Genomic DNA, 23883 nt, shown 5'->3' on the forward strand with positions numbered 1-23883 from the left:
TGAGAGGAATGTAGTGATTTGAAGAATGTACCCTTAAAATTCCTGTGTACCCAGAATCTCAGAATGTGACCTTATTTGGAAATAGGGTCTTTGCAGATGTAATTAGTCAAGGATCTCAAGATGAAATCATTCTGGATTTAGAGTAGGCCCTAAATCCAATGACTGGAGTCCTTGTAAGAAGATGAGAGAAAGGACACAGAGAGACACACAGAAGGCCTTGTGAAGACAGAAGCAGAGATTGGCATTGTTTTCTTTGAAGGGCTCCCTGGTGCTATAACAGATTTAGTACAACTAGCTATCACTGTGTTAGATTATTCTGTTTACATACAAATATTTCAGGTTAGGGATAATATTTCTTGGGCTATTGACTTCCACAGCCTCTGAAATTAGAAGAGCAAATTTGTCTTTGCTGCCTTCCAGACTCTGCTTGACTTTTACTTCTCTTTGTGTGAAAATAAAGATAATTAGATAGTATATACTTGTGTGTAGGTAAGACTAAATTTTAGGTGATCCTCCGTATTCACATAAGATAAAGTGTTTTTAGTTAATTTGAATATGTAAACTTTTTAGTGTTGATAAAATAGTGAAATGTCTACTTAAATATTTGATTCATAAATTTACTTATCTCTAAAGTACGTACTATTGATTTAGAAATATTTCCTTTCCTACTTCCATTTATTAATAGACATTTTTAAACTGTTCACATGAATTTTCAAGAATAGTATCTTCATCATCACTGGAATATTTTTTTGAGACATATAATAGTTTCCCATGGTATGTTATTTGTACTTTGTAATATATTATTTTAGATTTAGAATTTAAAAATTCCAAGCATGATTATATCACCTCTGTTGAATCTCATGGAACATTCATGTAATATTAGGAGATTTTTTTCATTTTTCCTCCCCATTTGTATTAAAGGTGAATGTTAATGATCTCCACTGTCTTGCTTTAAAAGAATTATTTAGATAGGCTCATTTACATGAACAACATTCAGTACTTTTACTTATGAGATTATAATCCCAGAGATATTAACTAAATCTGTATTAAATTTTTCTGCCTCCCCTTTTCTTTAAATTGTGTCTGTCAGGTGATTTCTCTAATTATTTGAAACTAGCATTGCCTGAAACAGTTTAAATCTCATTTTTTTAACCTAAATGATATTTTCCTATTTAAAATAATTGAGAGAATACCTCACAATAAGGGAGCTTGTGAGGATTAGTTTTTTATAAGTAATTATTGTGGAAAAGAAAAACAAACCATGCTTTATATTTATTTCAGCATATGCAGGATAAGCTTGTCTGTCTACACTTGTTGTTGACAGTGACCTATGGCATATTTTTACAGTATATCATTTTTAAGTAGGAAGCTGGTCTTTGCGATGGAATAGTTTTTTCCCTTTTGCATTTATTAGACCAGGCTAATAATTTTGATGACATTTTTGCTACCGATTGGAGGTCAAGAGAAGAAATGTAGATGTCTTTCAAGGTATAGAACCAGTTCAACTAAGTATACAAAAAAGAGCAGAGGCCCAGAGAAGCAGGGAAGAACCAGACAGGTAGAGCATGTGAGGAAGTAGCAGACACTGGAAAGGAACATTAAAGAGTCAGGGGTTGATCAGAGTTCCATGTTATACAACCCAAAATTTATATGAGAATATTTTGACACAGAAAGTTATCAACTCTGGCCCTACATTTTGGACGTATCACATACATGTTTGAAAAAGTAATGCCTTATTCTAGATCATTTATAATTATTGTATGATAACAAATATAAATTGCTAATCTGTACATTTATATAATCCCCCCACTTTCCTCTCCAGGTATGAAATAAGGTGGTACAGGAAACAAGCATCTGTACATTTTGATGTTACATTTCTTATGCTTATTGTTCTGAATCCTTTTTGAGATGGTATTTCTCTTGATAAAACTTTAAAATGCTGCAAAATTTTATTTTTGTTTTCAGCAAAGGTATATTTGATGAATACAGCCAGATAACCAGTCTTGTCACAGAGGAGATAGTGAATGTCCATAAAGAGATTCAAATGTCGGTTGAACAGATAGATCCTAGTACAGAATACAATAATTTCATAGATGTTCACAGGTATGACATGTTTATTCCTCTTTAAGGATTTATGACAGTATTATTTTTCATTCATATAATAGTTAACCACAGATAAAAATAAGAAATATTTAAGATCTTATTAAGACATATAATATTTCAGATTAATTTGCTTTTAATTTTAAAAGTTCTTTGTCAATGATGATAACTATATAATGTATAGTTTTTTATATGTAAAAATATGTTCGTTGTTAATCCATATTTAATCCATGCTGAAATCCATATTCAATCCATGAAATTATGTTTTCTTTTTAACACTTATATAATAGTACCATAACTTTATATGTATATTAAACTTTATGATGCACCAAATACTTTTCCATGGCATCTTATTTTATACTTACTACAATTGTGACAGGAATAAAGCAGGTTAATACCTGAATTCTGCAAAAAAGGAAACTAAGTCTCAAGTTATACAATTTTGGAACCCAGGATTTAGTTGTGATTTATACTATCTGTGTTTACTTTGTTAACATAATTTTGGATAAAAACAAATATTCTGCCTTTGGTGTATATGAAGATGTATTATGATACTGTATTTACAATGACCAAAATTATTTGGCATGCTTTACTAGAACAACGGCTGATAAAGAACAAGAAATAGAGTTTGATACTTCCTTATTGGAAGAAAATGAAAATCTTCAGGCAAATGAGATCATGTGGAATAATTTAACAGCAGAAAGTTTGCAAGTAATGTAAGTATTTACAAAATATGAACAGCTTAAATACTAGTATTATTATTGCTTTATAGTTGTACTCTATCAGATTTAAAATTTCAATTGTTTTTACAAGTAATGAAAAGTAAATTTTGGGGGTGACATGTTTTGAGAAATATGTTAATTTTACTCATTTTCATCACTACTTTTGGTAATTCTGAATATCAAAGTTCCGTGTGATGTTACATTCATTTGCCCAATTATTGCTAGTATTTGACATTAGAATAATGCTTTATGCTTTTCCAAATTTATATATATTTTTAAATCTCATTTTATCCTCTCAATTTATTGGAAGAACCATTTTGGAAATTAGGTTGTTTACTGTTAGAGATAAGAGAGTTATTGATGTCAGAGCACTTAGTACAAAAAAATTGACTTTTAATTGAATTATTTTCTCTTGAAGCAGGATGTCTTCTGTTATAGGCTATTAAATCAGTTCCGTCTTCACTTTGTTGTTTTTGTTGCATAAAATATTAAAGGAATTTTGAGAAATCTCAATGTGTTTTTAGTTCTTTTCAAACGTTAAAAGCAATTAGTAGTACATTTTTGAATTTAGAAAACATAAGGTGCTCTACTTCTAAATATTTAACCTATCTCCTGATTTCGTTTGGGAGCAACACAAGGAAATATATTTATTAACAAACATTGCATGTGTTTTTCTTTATGCCGGATTCACAGCTATAGGTGATTATGCACTCATTGCTCCTCAATGTTAGACATGTTATATCGTATCACCTGTTGGAATTTTGCCTGAAATGGCTCAGCCAAATGTCCCTACCTAATATAATTAAACAATCTTCTTTCTGTTGTTCAGTAACATGGTAGTGGTACAGGTAATTAGCTAAGGTGGGAAACTCGGACTGGCTCTTGGAAAGGGTTTTGGAATCTTTTTTTTTTTTTAATTTTATTTCATTTTTTTTTTGAGTTGAAGTCTCACTTTGTTGCCCAGGCTGGAGTGCAGTAGTGCGATCTCGACTCACTGCAACCTCTGCCTCCCAGTTCAAACGATTCTCAGGCCTCAGCCTCCGAGTCTCTGGGATTACAGGCATGTGCCACCATGCCTGGCTAATTTTTGTGTTTTTTGTAGAGGTGGGGTTTGCCCTGCTGGCCAGGCTGATCTCAAATTCCTGACTTCAAGTGATTCACTTGCCTCGGCCTGCCAGAGTCCTGGGATTATAGGCGTGAGCCACTGTGCCCAGCCAGGTGTTTGGAATCTTTAAAGCTGGCTAGATAGGATTGAAGAAACTAACAAATATTTGTCCACGAATCATATGTACAAGATGAAGGCTTAATAATTATGGTATACTGACTACTGATGAGAGCAGTGGAGGCATGGGAGTACCCTGCATTACAGAGTTTTGCCTAGCAGCCTTATTGGGATTTTTGAAGCTATTCCTAAGTTTTTCATGCCCTACACAGGAGTCGCACTTTGACTAGGTTTCTGACCATTGATATTTAAAATGTCAGCTATCTCTAAACCAGTAGTCCTTGCCCTGGGTGATTTTACACTCCAGGGGACATTTGACAGTATCTGGAGACATTAGCTATAGATGCTGCTAAACATTCTACAGTGCACAGGACAGCCTCCCAAACAAAGAATTACCTAGTGAAAATATCAGTAGTGTTGAGGTTGAGAGACTCTGTTCTAAACAATAGAGTTGAATGTATGGTACAAAATAGATAGCAGAGTTTCTCAATTCCTGTGTAGTGAGACATTCCGTTTCTCAATTCACATGCTGCTGGTGAAGGAATATGACATAGATTATTCCTGTTTTTTTGTGTTATATTGCTCCCAAATAACTCACTAATTTATTCATCCAGTATATTTACTATATATCTAAGGTTGTAAGGGTTAATACCTTCAAGGAGGTTACACTGAAATTGATTAATATGTTTTAATAAACACCAAAAGAGTGAGTATGTAGATATTGGAATATAATGTGGTAAAATTAAAAATAGCTACCTGTTATAAGCTTATGTAAAATTAGAGATTTTGTGACCAAAGAAGAATTTGTTTTATAGCTTTCTAGGGTATAATGAGAGCAAAATTAGTTATGCTCATAAATCATTGTTTCTTAATTATAGTGGTGAAGCAGTAAACAAAAATGCAATAAATTAAAGGTAATAAATCTTTGATAATGTGATAGAAGTTTTAATTGCTCACATGTTACTGAGATAAAACTTCAGTTACATTTCATTGAACAGTATCTGTATTTAGGGTATGAGTTTAAGATTAGGGTTTCTTCAAGAATTTTATTCCCAGAGAATTATTCAGTATCTCTGTTGGCACTTTCAAATAAATATAAGGTAATTCCGTTAAAACTGTATGTATTTTTTGAGTGTAATATAAGACTTAGGAAAATCTTTCTTCCTTTTTTTTTTTTTTAACTTAGTAGTGCTTTAAGTTAAACATCTTTTCTTTCCTAAATGCATTAATATTGTTAATTTAGTTGTAGATTGTATTGTAATATTATTCTAATAGAAGTGAAAGAAACAAATGAACAGTTAGTTCCTGGAAAAAGAAATACAAATTACCAATAGTACTTGGAAAAGATATTCTTCATTGGCAATTAAATATAAATTAAAAAGAATTAGGCTATTTCACTTACCAGATTAGCACAGATTAAATAATTGGATAATACCCAGTGTTATATAACATACAGATATATAAGCGCTCTTATAGCATGTCTCTACATATGTAAGTTGGTGTATAATTTGGCAAATTATGCTTGTGAAACTGGACAGATTACTTATCCCCTCTGTTATGGAAATCTAACACTATGACATGTACCTGATAAAGTTACCACTTTTACCCATCTGAATATGTACCACAAAGCATTTTATTGTAGTCTCATTATTTATATATCAACAATATTTATCAAGGTCTAAATACATAGGAGAGTTAAACTCAGTTATTCGTAGGATTATCTCCTATTTATAGGAAAAATTTTTGGATGGTGTCTTACCATGTGGTCAAAGGCTGTTTCTCAGCTTCAGGTAACTTCTAGTACTAGGCACCTGAGGCTGTGCACTTCCCATCACACATGCATTTAGGCTACATTATTTTTGGGCTTAAATCTGAGGTTGCTTTCTTTGTTTCTATTACATATAACATAATCTCTCTCCTTCCCTACCAACACCTGTCTCCCATCTGCCTCTTTTTTTTGCATCTACCTTCTTTGCCAAATGCTGAAAGGTTTTTTGCGCTTAATTTATTTTTAATTATCTATTTATTAAAATTATATATGCAAATATTTCATCTCATCTAGTTACTATTTAAATGAATAATTTGGGACTTAGTAATTTTAGTTTATCAAATTACTTGAAAAATTAAAGTCTATACAATTTTGAATTGTATAAAGTCTATACAATTTAGAAGAATATATTTAAGTGTCTGTTTTGTGCTTTTTGTCATTATGGACAGATGAGTCGTCTAATGGTGACCTATTGCAAACTTAAATGGAGTTTTGAATCAACATGTCAGTAGGTGAAGTATGACAAATTAAAGATAGCAGGTTATTCCAAAATAATATAAGCATTAACTTGTCTGCAAAAGAAGGAATTTTGATTAATTTTAATACAATGGTAAAGAATTAAGGTCCTATTTAGTTATTTTGTTGACTCTGTTTTCTGATTTCAAATGAGGTCTCTTTATTATAAGTTGTTATTGCCTGTCAGTAGTAGATATATTTGAATACCGTGATTATGTGAAATGTATAGTCTTATATTCTAAAGCATAATCTAGTCTCAGGCCTTAGGATTTCAAGTACATTTTAAAAAATTGAAAATCAGAACATATTTAGCTTTTCTAATAGAATATAAATAGGATCTCTTAATTGAAGAATGGTAATTCTCTATGTGGAAAAGTGATTCTCTTGGTTCTTATAGGGCATGAGTCAGCAAACTATAGCCCATGAGGCAAATCCAGCTAGTTGCCTATTTTTGTGCAGCCCATGAGCTAAGAATGCTGTTTGCATTTTAAATGGTTGGAAAAAAATCAAAGGAAGAATTATATTTTGTGACAAACAAAAATTATGTGATGTTTACGTATCAGAGTACATAAATAAAGTTTTATTGGAACACAGCCATGCTCATTCATTTACCTGCTGTCTGTGAGTGATTTCCTGCTACAGTGGCAGAGCCAGGCACTTGTGACAGAGACCATATGTGGCACACTCATCACTTCACACTGCTGCTTGGCACTATACAAATCACAGTGACACAGTTATAACTCAACAGCATTTCGAGTGCCACACATATCAATGTACTGTGGCATCTTATTTTTATTATCAGTTCATGCCTGTACTGTCAAAAGAAGAAGAGGAAATCGATTTAAAATGTGGCACTTTTAAGGCACAGCAGAGTGTGGATTATTTTGTTATTGAATTCGATGAAGAAACATTGTGTTTATTATGCCATTGCACCACGCCTGCTAAGCACTGAATATACTTAATTAAAATCTTATGCTCATGGATTGATATTGGTATTTGGCAGTACCGGTCTATGTACTGTACAAATACGAAAGACTTAAAATCTTATTAAATGTCTGCATTAATAGGTGAACATTTACAGTTGATTTTGATTGTAAACACTAACTTTGAACTGCAGTGATAGGGGAAGTATTATGGCCATCAAAAGATTTTCATTCTTCTCAGTAGGAGACTGGCATTACAATAACATGTACCCAATTATTACTATATTTTGAATTTGCCAACAAAATATTTGTGAATATTTGTTTTCTCTTTTGTTATATAAATACCTATATACTATGCTTGATTTTGCCTCTTGGTGGCAAAGTCTAAAATATTTGCTCTCTGTACTTTTATCAGAAAATGGTTGCTGACTCCTGTTATAGAGGATGATATCAATTTAACCCATCCAACTCTCTGAATCAACCTTGTACTGAATGGGGTGTCAAATACTCCACTACTCCTTCATCTCTTACATAGAACCTTGCTTTTACCAAATCTGTTTTGGGCTGTTCTTGTTTACAGTATTAGCTCAAGTTTGATCTCTGGTTGAACATATACAATATTAGAATTTTCTCAGGCTGTGTTAGGGGAATACTTTTGGAGTGAGTTGGAAAGATTTGGAAAAATGTAAAATATTGAAGTCAGGTGACATGTTGGAAGGACTGTTTGATTAAGGGAAACAAAGTTGTAGGGAAGAAAGCAGATGGATTTTTTTGGATTGGAGGTGGAGTAAGTGGGTATTAGGAGGTGACTATAACAGAAACTTGTAACTTTTGCTTGGTTGTAGAAGCCATCTTCTGTTTACTCTTGAGAAAAGCTCATAAAGGTTTGTGTCATGGTATAGAATGTCATCCATAAAAATCCTATGCTCTTGCAATTATATTTTAAGAAAGAGATGGCAAGAAATAATTTATATTTTCAATTTATGTTGCAGCAATAGAGAAAAAGAGATGTCAGAAAAGTTAGCTCAGGCAACTATAAATTCCATTTTTTAAATTAACTCAAATATCACACTTAAAGTTACAGCATTGCAAATTTCATGTAAGAAATAAAAGTTAAGATGAATTGTTTGTCAAGTCATAATTTTTTTGGAAGTTGGAAGTTTGGTCCCTTTAAGAGTGTTGTAAGATTTAGATCGTGACATCCAATGATTATGATATAAAAAGTGTTGGATAAGTGTTAGAAACTTTTTATTATCCATAATAAAGGTTTTAGGACTTTGTATCTCTCTTTTTTTTTTTTTTTTTTTTTTGAGATGGAGTCTTGGTCTCTCACCCAGGCTGAAGTGCAGTGGTGCAATCTCTGCTCACCACAACCTCCGCCTCCCACTTTCAAGTGATTTTCCTGCCTCAGCTTTCTGAGTAGTTGGGACTATGGGCGTGCACCACCACGCTTGGCTAATTTTTTGTGTTTTTAGTAGAGATGAGGTTTCACCATGTTGGCCAGGCTGGTCTCGAACTACTGACATCAAGTGATCCACCCGCTGCAGCCTCCCAAAGTGCTGTGATTACAGGCGTGAGCCAATGTGCTGGGCTGCCTTTGTATCGTTTAATACAATTAAATCTTTAAAAATTACCTAACTAAAGCATGCAGGTGATAAAATCTGTAAAATCTTACAAAAGGGTATACAATAAAAATTAAAATTTTCCTTTCTTCTTTTTGTTGACCACCATCACTACCTTCCAGGTTTAACTCATGAAAAAAGTGTATGTATTTTTCTAGAATGTGTATACAAGCATATACATGTGTATGAATTGTTTTCTTCTGTGTAAGTAGGAATTATTTTATGCATATTCCTTTGTGTCATCCTCTTTTTAAACATGTATTAAATCTTCTTAACGTGTACAGTGTTTTACTACTTGTATGTAACGTAATTTCTTTAGTTTTGTTATTTATTGATGGGCATTTAGGTTATTTCCAGTTTTTTCCATTGCCAGAGGTGGTGCTAGGTTTTGTGGGACTCCAAGCTTATAAAATTGGAGTGTAGGGAGCATCTTTAAGAAAATCTATACAAACTTACAAATACAAAATTAAGTATAGAGTCTTGGAAGGGATCATGCAAGTGAGGCACCTGAGAATTAAGCATCATTAGCATCACGATACATTTACCTTTGTTTATTGTGATTATACAATAAACATTCTTGTATTTACATCTTTGTACACTTTCTAAAGCGTATATGTAGGATAAATTCTAGAATGTGTAATTACTAAGACAGGATATTAGTTGCTAAGGGTGTGGATTTAGGATTTAAGCTGCCTGGGCTCTATTATCAGCTTTTCCCACTTACCAGCTCTGTGACCTTGGACAAGAGCCTTAACCTCTCTGCCTCAGTTTTTCATATGTAAATGGAGATCATAAGGGTGTTGTAAGAATTATATAAATTTAAGTGCTTATTTATAAAGTACTTAAAACTATGCGTGGTACTCAATAAATGTTAAGTATTATGTCATTTTGTGAATTTTTTCCAGGCAGAGTCATTTTATGACTTTTAACTGCTTTGCATTATAATATTATAATATTTAATTTAAAAATGTAAAGAGTAAGCCATTTGAACTGTTACTATTTTTTTATGTTATTTTATTTTATTTAAGTTTCAGATACAATGTACAGTACGTGCAGGTTTGTTATATATAATGTGTGCCATGGTGGTTTGCTGCATCTATCGACCCATCACCAGCTATTGTCTCGCATGCATTAGCTGTATATCCTAATGCTCTCCCTCACCCTGCCAGCCCTCCCTTCAGAGGCCCCAGTGTGTGTTGTTCCCCTCCCTGTATCTATGTGTTCTCATTTGAACTGTTACTATTATATTTGTATATGAAACGTAATAACATGATGGTGAATATTGTACTTTGAAATTTATGAACTATTCTTACATTTATTATGTCATCTATACATGAACTGTAATTACTCAAATGTTTTTCTCTTCACTTAATTTACACATTACAGGATTTGTTTTTTTTTTAAAGGGGATACTGATAAGAAAGAGTAAATACTTTTCATATATATATATATATATTTCATCAAATATATTTGAGATGAAGTCTTGCTCTGTTACCTGGGCTGGAGTGCAGTGGCATGATCTTGGGTCACTGCAACCTCTGCCTCTCAGATTAAAGCAATTCTCCTGCCTCAGCCTCCTGAGTAGCTGGGATTACAGGTGCCTGCCACCACACCCAGCTAATTTTTGTATTTGTAGTAGAGATGAGGTTTCACCATGTTGGCCAGGCTGGTGTCAAACTCCTGACCTCAAGTGATCCGCCCCCTGTCAACCTCCCAGAGTGCTGGGGTTCCAGGTGTGAGTCACTGCTCCTGGCCTCCCTGTATAATTTTATTCTTCTAAATCATTTGTCTTCTCTTATTTGATGTCTGTCTAGTAGAATGTAAATTTCCTGAGGGCAAACTTGTTTATTGTTGTATCCCTACTGTCTAGCAGAGTGTCTGACAGAAGGAATGTGCTTAATAAACACTTGTTTAAATGAATGACTGAAGATTTGAGAAGAGAGGTGAATGGAAAATTAACCAGGAAGAGAATGAGAATAAGGGAAATGTGCAGGGAAAAGAAGCAAAGGATAGAACAGAACAAAGTGATAAGGAGAGAAAAGGCTTTTTATTAAATTCAGGTTTGATGTAGCATGGTCAAGGCAGTGATAAGAAGCTGTTTGTTTTTTCTGTTCCCTCCAGACTTGGGTGACAGAAAGTGGTTGGGACAGATTCTGAGGTAGGGCTCTGTGTTCTGAACTTTCATTTGGATTAAATGAAATTATATGTAAGGCAGAGTTTGATAAATGGCAAAACATTATGTGTTATTTACTTACTTATTTATAATTATTTAATAAGGAAGTTGGAGCCAGTGGTTGAAATGTAGCTTTCTTGAGAATGATCTTGAATCTTAATACAGTAATTCTTCTTTATCTGATAGTCAGAATATGAACTATTCCATGTAAGCGAATTCTCTCAATAACTGAAGCTTGTATCTCCATGATACTCAAAAACATAATTTTACTAGATTTGATACAAATCTTTTATGAATATATATATATGATTAAAGAAAAATGTTCAATCTGACCTTTCCCTGATGACTCTCAATCATTATTATAAGTATTATTGCTTTTATTTTGCTTTAATATCAAATGCCGTCAGAGACTTACTGAAATTTATTATGTTGTTTCACTCTAAATAAAAATGAAACAATCTTTATTGCCGTATTTAGCATTCTTCTGATTATGTACGATAGTTTTTCTGCCTCTCTTTATATTACTTATTATTTAATGATTCTAAAAAATCTATTCGTGTTATAAGAGATTCAAACAATGTTGATATATATGGAGTAAACTATGAAAGACTTCTTTGGACTTAAATCACTCCCTACTCCAATCCCACACCTCTTGAGAGTTTGGATAAAACTTTGGTTTGTAGTTGTCTGTTTCTTATCCTATATACTCATATATAAACACATACCACATAAATACATACATATTGTATTAGTCTGTTTGCACTGTATTAGTCTGTTTTCATGCTGTTGATAAAGACTTCTGAGCCTAGGAAGGAAAAGAGGATTTAATGGACTTACAGTTCCACATAGCTGGAGAGGCCTCACAATCATAGTAGAAGGCAAGGAGGAGTCAGTCACATTTTACATGGATGGCAGCAGGCAAAAACAGTTTCTGCAGGGGAACTCTTCGTTTTAAAACCATCAGATCTCATGAGATTTATTCACTATTGTGAGACGAGCATGAGCAAGACCTGTCCCCATGATTCAGTTACCTCCCACTGGGTTCCTCTGGCAACTTGTGGGAATTGTGGGAGTTATAATTTGCGATGAGATTTGGGTGGGGACATAGCCAAACCACATCACACTGTCATACAAATTACCATAGGCTGGATGGCTGAAACAACAGAAATTTACTTCTCATAGATATGGAGGCTGGGAAGTCCAAGATCAAGATGTCAATTGATTTGGGTTACTTGTGAGGGCTCTTTTCCTGACTTGTAGATAGGTAATTCTTGCTGTGTCCTCAGGTGACCTCTTCTTTGTGTACGTGAGGAGAGAGAGAGGAGAGGTAGTGAGTTCTGTGCTGTTTCTTCTTCTAAGGGCTCTAATCCCATCATGAGGGTCCCACCTTCATGACTTCATGTATTCCTAATTACCTCCTAGAGGCTTCATCTCCAGATACCATTATATTGGGGGTTAGGGCCCCAACAGATGAATTTTGGGGTCACAATTCAGTTCATGGAACATATGCATGTATATGTATTTTAATATAATTAGAACAATGCTATATGTATACTGCTACATCTTGCCTTTTAATTTAAAATTATATCTTAGAAAAACCTTATATATGTGTGCCTAATTCTTTTTTAGTGACTGTATGCTATACTAGGGCATTCAAAGATTTTGTAGTTTTTTGCTTTATAATCAATATTGCAACAAATATTTTTGTATGGACAGACTTTGTGCATATTGTACAAGTGTTTTGGTACGACACATTTTTAGATGGTCAAATAATTTTCTAATTTAAAATTTGAGAGACAGTTCCAAGATGACCCCTGAAAAATTTGTGCCAATTTTTTCACGTCAGTGTTGTATAATTGTTTCCATTAAAAAAAAATTGTTATTACTGGATATTCCAAGTATTTTTCATGCTTGTCAATTTTAGTAGGTGAAAAATAACTTATTATATAGTCAGTCAAGTTGTAATAATGTCATATGCTTATTGATCATTTAATTTTTTCATGGTGAACTTCTGTTGTGATTTTTTGTCCATTTTCATGTTAGTTTGTCTTTTTTCTAAGAGTTTTTCTGCACGAAAAGGGCTCTTGTAATTTGTGCTGCATATATTTCTTCAGTCTGAATTTTGCTTTTGACTTTATGACCTCTTTAAGTTCAAATAAATTTACATTTGTATAGAGTTAAATTATTTAATATTTTCTGTTTTATCTTTTGGGTTTCATATCTTGCTTTGAAAAGCTGAAGATAAAAATTTTAAAGTGGTGTGATAACCATGTATGTTTTTGTGGTAGAAATATTTCCATTAAGGACTCAATGCATTTTATGCAAACATAAATTATCTGGTTTGTGAGTGCATATTAATGTATGTGTTAAATTGTCTTCAATTCTATACAGAAAATACTCCTAAAGTATTATTACAATATGTGAAAATAGAAATAGCTTACCATGAATTTAAAATGACAAATAACTGAGCCTAACTTTAATTTCTTTAAAATAATAGCATGTATCTCAGAAGACTGTTGTGAAGAGGAAATGAGATAGCATCTGCAAATAATACTACTTATCATTTACTCAGTGTCTACCAAAGTTATTTTCTTCTCTTTTCTTTACCTACTTCTCTTTTTCTTTTTGGTGAAATAAGATTCTAGACCAGTATTGCCCAAGTACTTACTGTGATTATTGAAATATTCTTTTTTCCACCATTCAGTAAGGTAGCCAGTAACTACATTTCTGTTTAGCATCTGAAATGAGCTGAAATTTTACTTTAGTTTAAATCAAATTATATGTGGCTACTGTTTTGGACATTGCCACATAAGATGTATGAGTACTTTTTTGATATGTATAAAGTGAACATAATTTGTTGATTGATATTGAGAATACTGTTTATTCTAGGTTGAAAACCTTAGCAGAAGAACTTATGCAAACACAGCAGATGCTTTTAAACAAGGAGGAGGCTGTTTTGGAGTTAGAGAAGAGAATTGAAGAATCTTCTGAGACTTGTGAGAAGAAATCTGAGTGAGTAAAAGAAACAATTTGAAGGAAGAATGTTTAATTGTAGTTTTACAAAAATATTTTAGTTACATGGCAGTATGGACATAACATTTCTAGAAGCAGAAACTTTCATTTTAAGTGTAAAATTTTGTATAGTTAATTTCTAGGATTCTGGAAAAATGATTCTGTGGTTTTAAAAAATATAGTGTCCTTGGGAAAAATGATTTTGTCTTTTTGTAAATGTAGCATCCTGATCATATGTCTCAATGTTTTACCAGTTTGAACTATTTTTCAAAAATTCATTGTTAAAGCTGTCTTTACTTTCCTATATCCATTTTCACCAGACCCATTGCGAATTCCCGTTAAGAAAGTGGCAGACCAATATTACCTATAAATAGGCTCTACTGTGTTAAAAGGAAGCAGACTGATTAGAAAACAGATAAAAATCACTCAGTGATTAGCTGTGCTGTTTTGTCTTGCTAATTTCTGAATTTGTAAATATCTTCCTAGGTCCACAGACTTTACTTGTGTTGGTATACTCTTCTTTTACTGACTTCATTAGGCTTTCTACTGCTTAAGAATTTAAATTTTTTTTTAATTATTATTATACTTTAAGTTCTAGGGTACATGTGCATAACGTGCAGGTTTGTTACATATGTATACTTGTGCCATGTTGCTGTGCTGCACCCATCAACTCGTCAGCACCCATCAATTCGTCATTTACATGAGGTATAACTCCCAATGCAATCCCTCCCCCTCCCCCCTCCCCATGATAGGCCCCGGTGTGTGATGTTCCCCTTCCCGAGTCCAAGTGATCTCATTGTTCAGTTCCCACCTATGAGTGAGAACATGCGGTGTTTGGTTTTCTGTTCTTGTGATAGTTTGCTAAGAATGATGGTTTCCAGCTGCATCCATGTCCCTACAAAGGACACAAACTCATCCTTTTTTTGGCTGCATAGAATTCCATGGTGTATATGTGCCACATTTTCTTAATCCAGTCTGTCACTGATGGACATTTGGGTTGATTCCAAGTCTTTGCTATTGTGAATAGTGCCGCAATAAACATACGTGTGCGTGTGTCTTTATAGCAGCATGATTTATAATCCTTTGGGTATATACCCAGTAATGGGATGGCTGGGTCATATGGTACATCTAGTTCTAGATCCTTGAGGAATCGCCATACTGTTTTCCATAATGGTTGAACTAGTTTACAATCCCACCAACAGTGTAAAAGTGTTCCCATTTCTCCACATCCTCTCCAGCACCTGTTGTTTCCTGACTTTTTAATGATCGCCATTCTAACTGGTGTGAGATGGTATCTCGTTGTGGTTTTGATTTGCATTTCTCTGATGGCCAGTGATGATGAGCATTTTTTCATGTGTCTGTTGGCTATATGAATGTCTTCTTTTGAGAAGTGTCTGTTCATATCCTTTGCCCACTTTTTGATGGGGTTGTTTGTTTTTTTCTTGTAAATTTGTTTGAGTTCTTTGTAGGTTCTGGATATTAGCCCTTTGTCAGATGAGTAGATTGCAAAAATTTTCTCCCATTCTGTCGGTTGTCTGTTCACTCTGATGGTAGTTTCTTTTGCTGTGCAGAAGCTCTTTAGTTTAATTAGATCTAATTTGTCAATTTTGGCTTTTGCTGCCGTTGCTTTTGGTGTTTTAGACATGAAGTCTTTGCCCATGCCTATGTCCTGAATGGTACTACCTAGGTTTTCCTCTAGGGTTTTTATGGTATTAGGTCTAACATTTAAGTCTCTAATCCATCTTGAATTAATTTTCGTATAAGGAGTAAGGAAAGGATCCAGTTTCAGCTTTCTACTTATGGCTAGCCAATTTTTCCAGCACCATTTATTAAATAGGGAATCCTTTCCCCATTTCTTGTTTTTGTCAGGTTTGTCAAAGATCAGATGGCTGTAGATGTGTGGTATTATTTTTAATCTAAACTTCAAGTTTCTAATCTGACTTTATTAATTGCATCTACAACAGTGGTTGCTGGTGTGGTTTTTCTAATCCTGACTAGACTTTACATATTTCTTGCTATTATACTCTCACATATTCTTTGATTTATCTAGACTCTCAAGGAATTCGTGATATATAGGATTTCTCTGGTTTGTACCTGCTCTTTCTGCACAACTTTTCATATATCCTTCACTTATTTCAGATCTCTGATTACTTATCTCCCTCATCATAGTGAGCAGATGGACATCCACATCCCTGAAAGAAATTAGAAACATTGAACGACATTTTTCTTCTTTTCTGAGATTAGAGTTGCAAACCTACCCAAATTTGTACTCATTCTCTTTCCTTACTTCAGTAGAGGAACTGTTCTTTGTCCTAAGTTCATTTCTTATGCATTTTTTTTTTGGTATTTTATTATTTCTACTTTCACAGATTTTACATAATTTATATATTATGTTCACCTTTCCTTCCCAACTGGGTCCTTGTGCTCACTTTTTAAATATACTTAAATGTTGACTTCGAAAAGCAATCTCCACTTCCCTACCCACCCCAGATAATCCTTCTTAAATCTCCATATTTTTTCCCAAGTACTATCTTTGCTTTCTGTCTTCTTAGTTCAAACTTGTTCCAAGAGTAATTATGCTCACTCATTTCCTCAGTTCCCACTTAGTTTTCAAAGTCTGGCTTTTTGCCCTATCGCTATGGAAATGGGTAGCTCTAAGATCACAATGACGTCTACATTGCTAGCTAAATTTAGAAACTATCTTACTTGACCTATTAATAGTATCTGAATTTAGTGACTTCATTTGTTTTCTTTTCCCTTGGCCTTTGGAACTCAAAATTCCAGATATTACTCCTCTCTTTCTGGCCACTCCATTGCAAACCCATTCTCTTCCACTCAGCCAATCCATTTTAGAGTTATGGAAGGCATGGCCCTCGGCTCTCTCACTCCTCTCCCTGAACTTTTTCCCTAAGTGATCTCCTGAAAATGACCCATTTATTACTGTCTCTCAGATTTATTTTCTGAACTCTGTGGCCATGTAACAAATTGCCTCCTTGACATGCGTTTTTGAATGTCTTAGAAGTATCCTAAATTCCCCATGTCCAAAGGCTGAATTAAAAATCTCCATACAACCCAACCACATTCAGCCTAACCTAGTTCAGTCTTAGTATTCTTTATTTCAGTGAATGGCAACATCATCTATTCTATTATACCACATCAAATTTTAGAGGGCTACTTTTCTCATTTATACTATAGCTGTTATTATAACTTGGTGTTAAATTTTTGTCTTAGTCAGTTTGGTCTGCTGTAACAATGTACCATAGGCTAGATTGCTTAATAAAGAGCAGAATTTATTTCTCACAGTTCTGGAGGCTGTAAGTATGAAATCAGGGTGCCAGCATGATTGGGTTCTTGTGAGGACCCTCTTCCAGACTGCAGACTGCTATCTTCTCATTGTATCCTCACATGGCAGAAAGAGGGTAAGAGCTCCCCGGGATCTCTTTTATAATGGCACTAATCCCATTGATAAGGGCTCTATCTTCATGACTTAATTACCTTCCAAAGGCCCCCACCTCCTAACACCATTGTGTTAGGGGTTTTCAACATTTGAATTTTGGTAGCATACAAACATTCAGTCCATTGAAACATTAAATGGGAATCAATGAGCCCTTTAAAGGCGAGAACAGAAATATTTGAGTTACTCTGATCATTCCTTTACGAAATCTGCAAATTTTTAGTATTGCATTAACAGAAGATTTTATTTGAATGATAAAATAAAACATCACCCATTGCACATATAAAACTAAACAAAAGAATTTTCTGTGTTTGTGGATAAATGTCTTCACATGTTTATAGATGACCAAGTGGTTCTACTTTTTATAATTTTGCAAAAGCACACACTATAAATTGACTCCTATTTTAAAATTTAGTGGATATAAAGAAAGAAAATTGAAAGTGCTAACCCTCTCACCAGAATATCTGGCTGTAAGTTGTTGGAGGAGATGATCTTTAAGGGCTCCTTAATCTAGAAGTTATGAGATTATTTGAATTTTTACATATTTTCTTGACTCAAATTTTGCCTTTCTTTTTATCTACATAATGGATGTATAATCCATGTTCCTCTACCTGTTTATATTTATCAGGATATGAGAATGGATATGAGAGAGGAGCCTTGAAGGGTAGTGGATATATGGAAAGTAATATTTCTTGAGGTTTTACTTTGTGTCACATATTATGCTGGATATTTTATATATACACACATATAATATAAACATATATATAATGTATATAAACATATAATATATATATGTGTTAACTCATTGAATGTTATCTTTCTGTGCCTGTTGTATAGTAGCCTGTGTTTTACGTTCAGGTCTTTGAGAGTTTAGATAACTTACCTACAATCACATACATAGTAAATGGTAGAAAACACATGAATTGCTGACTCCATAGCTTTTGTCTTTTTGATCATATCATTTGCTTGATCTTATGATTTTAAGTACATTCTTTAGAGAATAAGTTAACAGGGGTAAGTATGCCAAGGTTTTCAGGGGATGAGACCCGTTTAACCGAACTCTTGTTAACCTTTGTTAGTGTGGAGTTTTTATTGTTAGAATCAAGGTATAATCTTGAAAATGTTAAGTATGTTTATATGACTAAAGAATTACTGCTAAATTTCATTAAATGCGGACATTGGTAGGGTTGAAGTTTGCCTTTGAATTATATGTTAACATATTTTGCTAAACACATACTCTGAAAGGGATTCCAGGGCAAATGTTTGCATTTTAATTTCTTAATATTTCTTGAACATTTCCTTTTATTATGTACATGTGTGTATATCTACACATACATGTTTAAATATGCATATATAATTAAAAGCAATTTTTATCTACTTATAATAAACTTACATTATCTTTACTTCTCAACACTTTGTTAGTTTCATGTACTGTGTTACTTGAAAGTAAAAAAAAAGACTACATTTCTTCCCAAATGTCAAAAATAGTCTGTGTTAGATATTTGCATTCTTATTTTTAAATTAATGGAATTATATTGAATGTTTACTTAATAGAAATAACAGTATTTGTCATATAAAAATATGAGACTAAAACCAAATTTTTATAATTTGAATTTAATATATCTATGTCTCTAAAATGGCTAATGACAGTGAAAAAATAAATTATATGATAAATCATTTGATAGCTTTGATTCCTATAATTGAATAATATGAAGTGAAAAACTTCAAGAATGGCTTTTATGTGATTTTTAAATTGACACATTAGCAAAAACAGAGTTCAAGCTTATGTGAGTAATGCAGTTCTTAGTTGAAATGTAGCTATCGCAGAATTTTATTTAAAAAATATAGAATGAAAGGAAAACCAACCATTTGAAATTTTTGTAAAAAAATTGTAATGTATGAAATACACTAAATATGCCAAATTAAATATGTTTCGTGTACTTGGTATATTTAGTGTATTTAATACACTAAAATTTTGTATTGTATAATATACACTAAATATACTTTAATCCAGCACAGAGTATCAGTCTAGTATATATACCTTCACTCATTACTTCTAAAGCCTGTTTATTCAAATGGAAATAATACCAATCTTTTCCTGTTTTGTGGTCCTTGACTTTTGTATTAGAAAAAAGTTATGGGAAAAAATACCAAGCATATGTCATTTATGACTTGGTGGCATAAAGAGCCAGTGATGTTACTACTGGTTTCAGTGCTTGGTTTGATTTACAAGAAGTAAAATGATTATTTAATTTTGTGTTGTCTTAACCTGTTTTATACCATTATCACTTAGTATTTAAAAATACCTTATATATTATAAAATCATAGAGCCATGCAGAATCTTAAGAGATCATTTGATTTAGCCTCACTGCCTTTCAAATAATGTGACATCTTGAGGTCCAGAAATTTTAAGAGACTTGCGAAGTGTCACATCTAGCTTCTGGTAAAGGTAAGACTTAATAATCTAGAAAAGTGTTCTAGTTTTGAAATTCAGGAACCTTTCTTTTTTTCCTTTGGCTCAGAGTTTTTGAATTATGCGATTTAAAAAAAAATGTGCTATGTAAATAGGGAATTCATTCAACAATGTTGATTGTGCATCTACCAGATGCTGTGAATGCAGTGAGAGGTAAGACACATATGGTCACATGGCTCATGAAACTTACACTTTTGTGGAGGAAACCAGTACAAAATTAAAATAATTACCAGTTATGATCATTGCTATGAAATAAGGTTTCAGATAGAACAGAGGAACAGCTACTTAAGAAAGATGATCAGAGGTCTCCTAGGAGATGGGCAGAAGATACCCTGCATGTGAAGAATGCATGGAAAGAGTGTTCAGAGATAGGAAGTAGCACATGCAAGGGTCCTGGAAGCTTCCACGTTTTAAATTTATTTATGGCCTCCTATGCATCTTGTACTAAATAATCATACATTTACTATAATTTCTACTTACTGAGGTATGTATTGCATGTTTGCTCAGTGGTATTATAAACATAATTGTAGAGTATTTTACATAGTGAGACCAGCAATACATTTTTTTCAGTAATTACTGAACAAAAGGAACATGTTCATATATGAGAGATTATGTCATGGATAAAGGCTGAAATGGGATTAACTGGAAGAAGTGAATTTTTCTAATTGATTTCATGATCAGACATGTTGATTTTTAAATGTTAGGACTAGAGGCATACACCCCCTGCAAGACTCATCCGTAAAAACCACTAAAAATCAAAACGAGGAAATTTACACTTTAATCTTATTCTTGGTATTACGATATCGTCTAACTGATTGCCAGCATGGTACAATACAGTAGAAACTTTCAAGTCCTGAAGGGGAATAAAAAAGACCTTCCTCCAAAACAAATTATTTAGTTAGGAGCTCAAGACATATGAGAGGATAAAAATCTCACCTCAGTTAGTATAACCACTATGGAAAACAGTTTGGAGGTACCTGAAAAAACTAAAAATAGAGCTACCATGCCATCCAGGAATCTCACTGCTAAGTATATACTCAAAAGAAGGGAAGTCAATATATCCAAGAGATATTTACACTCCCATGTTTATTGCAGCACTATTCACAATAGTCAAGAGTCGGAAGCAACCTAAGTATCCATCAACAGACAAAGGAAATGTGGTACCTGTACAAAATGGACTACTATTCAGCCATTAAAAAATGAATGAGATCCTGTCATTTTCAACATGGATGGCACTGGAGGTCATTATGTGAAGCATTATGTGAAGTGAAATAAGCCAGGCACATAAAGACAAACTTTGCATGTTCTCACTTATTTGTAGGAGCTAAAAATTAAAACATTTGAATTCCTGTAGATAGAGAGTAGAAGGTTGGTTACCAGAGGCTGGGAAGGGTAGTGGGAAGTGCTGGGCAAATGAATGAGACCTATTCTATTGTTGTGCTATTTGATAGCACAACAGGGTAACTGTAGTCAATATACATTTTAAAATAACCAGAAGAGTATAATAGGATAGTTTGTAACACAAAGGATAAATGCTTGAGGTGATGGATACCCCCTTTACCCTGATGTGATTATAACACATCGTGTGCTTTTATCAAAATATCTCATGTACTTCATAAATATATATACCTATTATGTACCTACAAAAATAAAAAATGAAGAAATTTCCTCACCTCACCAGAGGAAACATGATGTAGCAGCGGTGATACATATTTTTTAAATAATTTTTTCATTTTGAAATCATTATGGATTGACATTTAGTTGTTAGAAATAATACAGAGAGATCCCGTGTACCCTATATTCAGTTTCCCTCAATGGTGGCATCTTGTAAAACCATAAAATAATATCACAACCCAGATACTGACATTGATACAGTTAAGATACAGAGCACTTCCATCACTGCAAGGATCTCTCATGTTGTACTTTCATAGCCACACTTCCTTCGGTCCATCTAGCTCCTTACTAACCCCTAAAAACCATTAGTCTGGTTTTTCAAGAATGTTATATAAGTGGAGTCATGTTGTATGTAATCTTTTAGCATTGGCTTTTTACTCAGCATAATTCTTCAGAGATCCATCCAGCTACTTTCATTCCTTTTTACTGTTGAGTAGTACAGTGTTCCGTGGTATGTGTATCAGTTTCTTAGGGCTGCTGTAATAAAATACTGCACAGTGGGCAGCTTAAAGCAACATAATTTTATTTATTAAATTTATTCTTTCTCAGTTCTGGAGGGTAAAAGTATGTAATGAGGTGTTGGCAGTGTTGGTTACTACTGAGAACTCCAAAGGAGAATCTGTTTCATGCCTGTCTCCTAGCTTCTGGTGATAGCTGACAATCCTTGACATTCTTGGTTTGTAGAAGCTCTACTCTAGTCTCTGCCTGTGTCTCCATATGATCCTCTGCCTGTGTGTCTCTTCTCTGTATCCAGATTTTCCTCTTTTTATAAGGGCAACAGTCTTTTCCATTAATGGACTATCCTACTCCTGTATGATCTAACCTTAACTACATCTGAAACGACCCTGTTTCCAAATGAGGTCACATTCTGAGTTCTCAGGCATTAGGACTTGAGCATATCTTCCTGGGGGATACAATTCAACCCCTAACAGTATGGATATACCACAATTTGTCTAATCATTCATACTTTGAAGGACGTCTGGTTTGTTTCTAGTTTGGGGCTACTACAAATAAAGGTCTCCAAACATTTATGTATAGGTTTTTATGTGAACATAAGTTATAATTTTTCTGGGGTAACTGCCTAGGATCACAGTTGCTAATTGTGTGGTAATTGCATTAGTTTAGTTTGTACTATTACACATTTCCACCAGCAATGTGTGAGTGATCCCTTTTTTTTTCTCATCCTTGCCAGCATTTGGTATTGTCACTTTTTCACTATGTTGTATTTGAGCCATTCTAAAAGATGTGTAGTGATATTTCATTGTTGTTTTAATATGCATTTCCCTAATGAATGATGTTCTGGAACATCTTTTCAATGTGCTGGTTTGTCATTGGTGTATCCTGTTTTAGTGAAATACCTGTTCAGCTCTTTCGTGCATTTTCTAATTGGATGTTTGCTTGTTTTGTTTACTCTTGCACTCTTTATATATTCTAGACCTTTATATTCTAGTTCTTCATATATTCTATTTCTTTGACATTTCTCCAAGTCTGTGCCTTGTCTTTTCATCTTCTCAAGAGACAGGGTCTTTCATAGAACAAAATTTTTTAATTTTGAAGAAGTCCATTTTAGGCTGGTCTGAAGGTAGTGGATAACTCAATTGATTGTTCAGTCAGTTATAGATTGAACTCCTTGTTTTACTCCTTCTCCCATTCTCACTACTGCACTTGACTAGCATTAAAAAAAAAAAGTCCATTTTATTTCTTTTAAGGTTTGTGGTTGGTGCTTTGGTGTTAAGTCTAAGAAGTCTTTGCCTAATCCTATATCTCAAAGATTTTCTTCTGTTTGTTTTTTTCTAAAAGCTTAATAGTTTGAGATTTTACATTTAAATCTATATGTTAACTATTTTCTGCAGAGGCAGTATATGCTATTAGTCCTGGATCTCAAAGGTTTTCTTCTTTATTTTTTTTTTCTAAAAGTTTAATAGTTTGAGATTTTATGTTTAAATCTATGTTAACTCTTTTCTGCAGAGTCAGTACATTCTATCTTTGTAGAAGTAGGAGGTCTTGTGATGTAGTTTTATAATCTGGCCAAAATGTCTCACAGAAGCAGACATAGTAATGAGGATACCACATGGAAACAACAACAATAAGAACAAAAAAATCCCATAGACAGCATGTTCAGCATTCAAGGTGACAGTGTCACCATAAGTCTCCCCCCATATTTGTGTGAGCTGCTGAATGACTAACAGCAACAAGACTAAAGGCAACTGTGTGGGACAAGCAA

At 33.5% G+C, this 23883-nt stretch overlaps 1 protein-coding gene across 16 annotated transcripts in view; it reads left to right on the forward strand.

Moving 5' to 3' along the window:
* The window catches only part of FER (FER tyrosine kinase), a 439449-nt gene that overhangs the window by 115637 nt on the left and 299929 nt on the right, over positions 1–23883 (forward strand). For 15 of the 16 annotated variants that reach the window (XR_012413997.1, XM_015451752.3, XM_073994008.1 and 12 more), the window contains 3 exons: positions 1966–2103; positions 2697–2816; positions 13936–14058. Coding sequence is in view for 15 of the 16 variants with exons in the window: in XM_015451752.3 (XP_015307238.1) it covers positions 1966–2103; positions 2697–2816; positions 13936–14058 (381 nt within the window). In the remaining variant the exon portion in view is untranslated. The remainder of the gene's footprint in view (positions 1–1965; positions 2104–2696; positions 2817–13935; positions 14059–23883) is intronic. The other variant, XM_065545843.2, reaches the window with a different exon arrangement.

This window comes from Macaca fascicularis, chromosome 6 (genome assembly GCF_037993035.2).
Source record: "Macaca fascicularis isolate 582-1 chromosome 6, T2T-MFA8v1.1".
Lineage (NCBI taxonomy): Eukaryota > Metazoa > Chordata > Mammalia > Primates > Cercopithecidae > Macaca > Macaca fascicularis.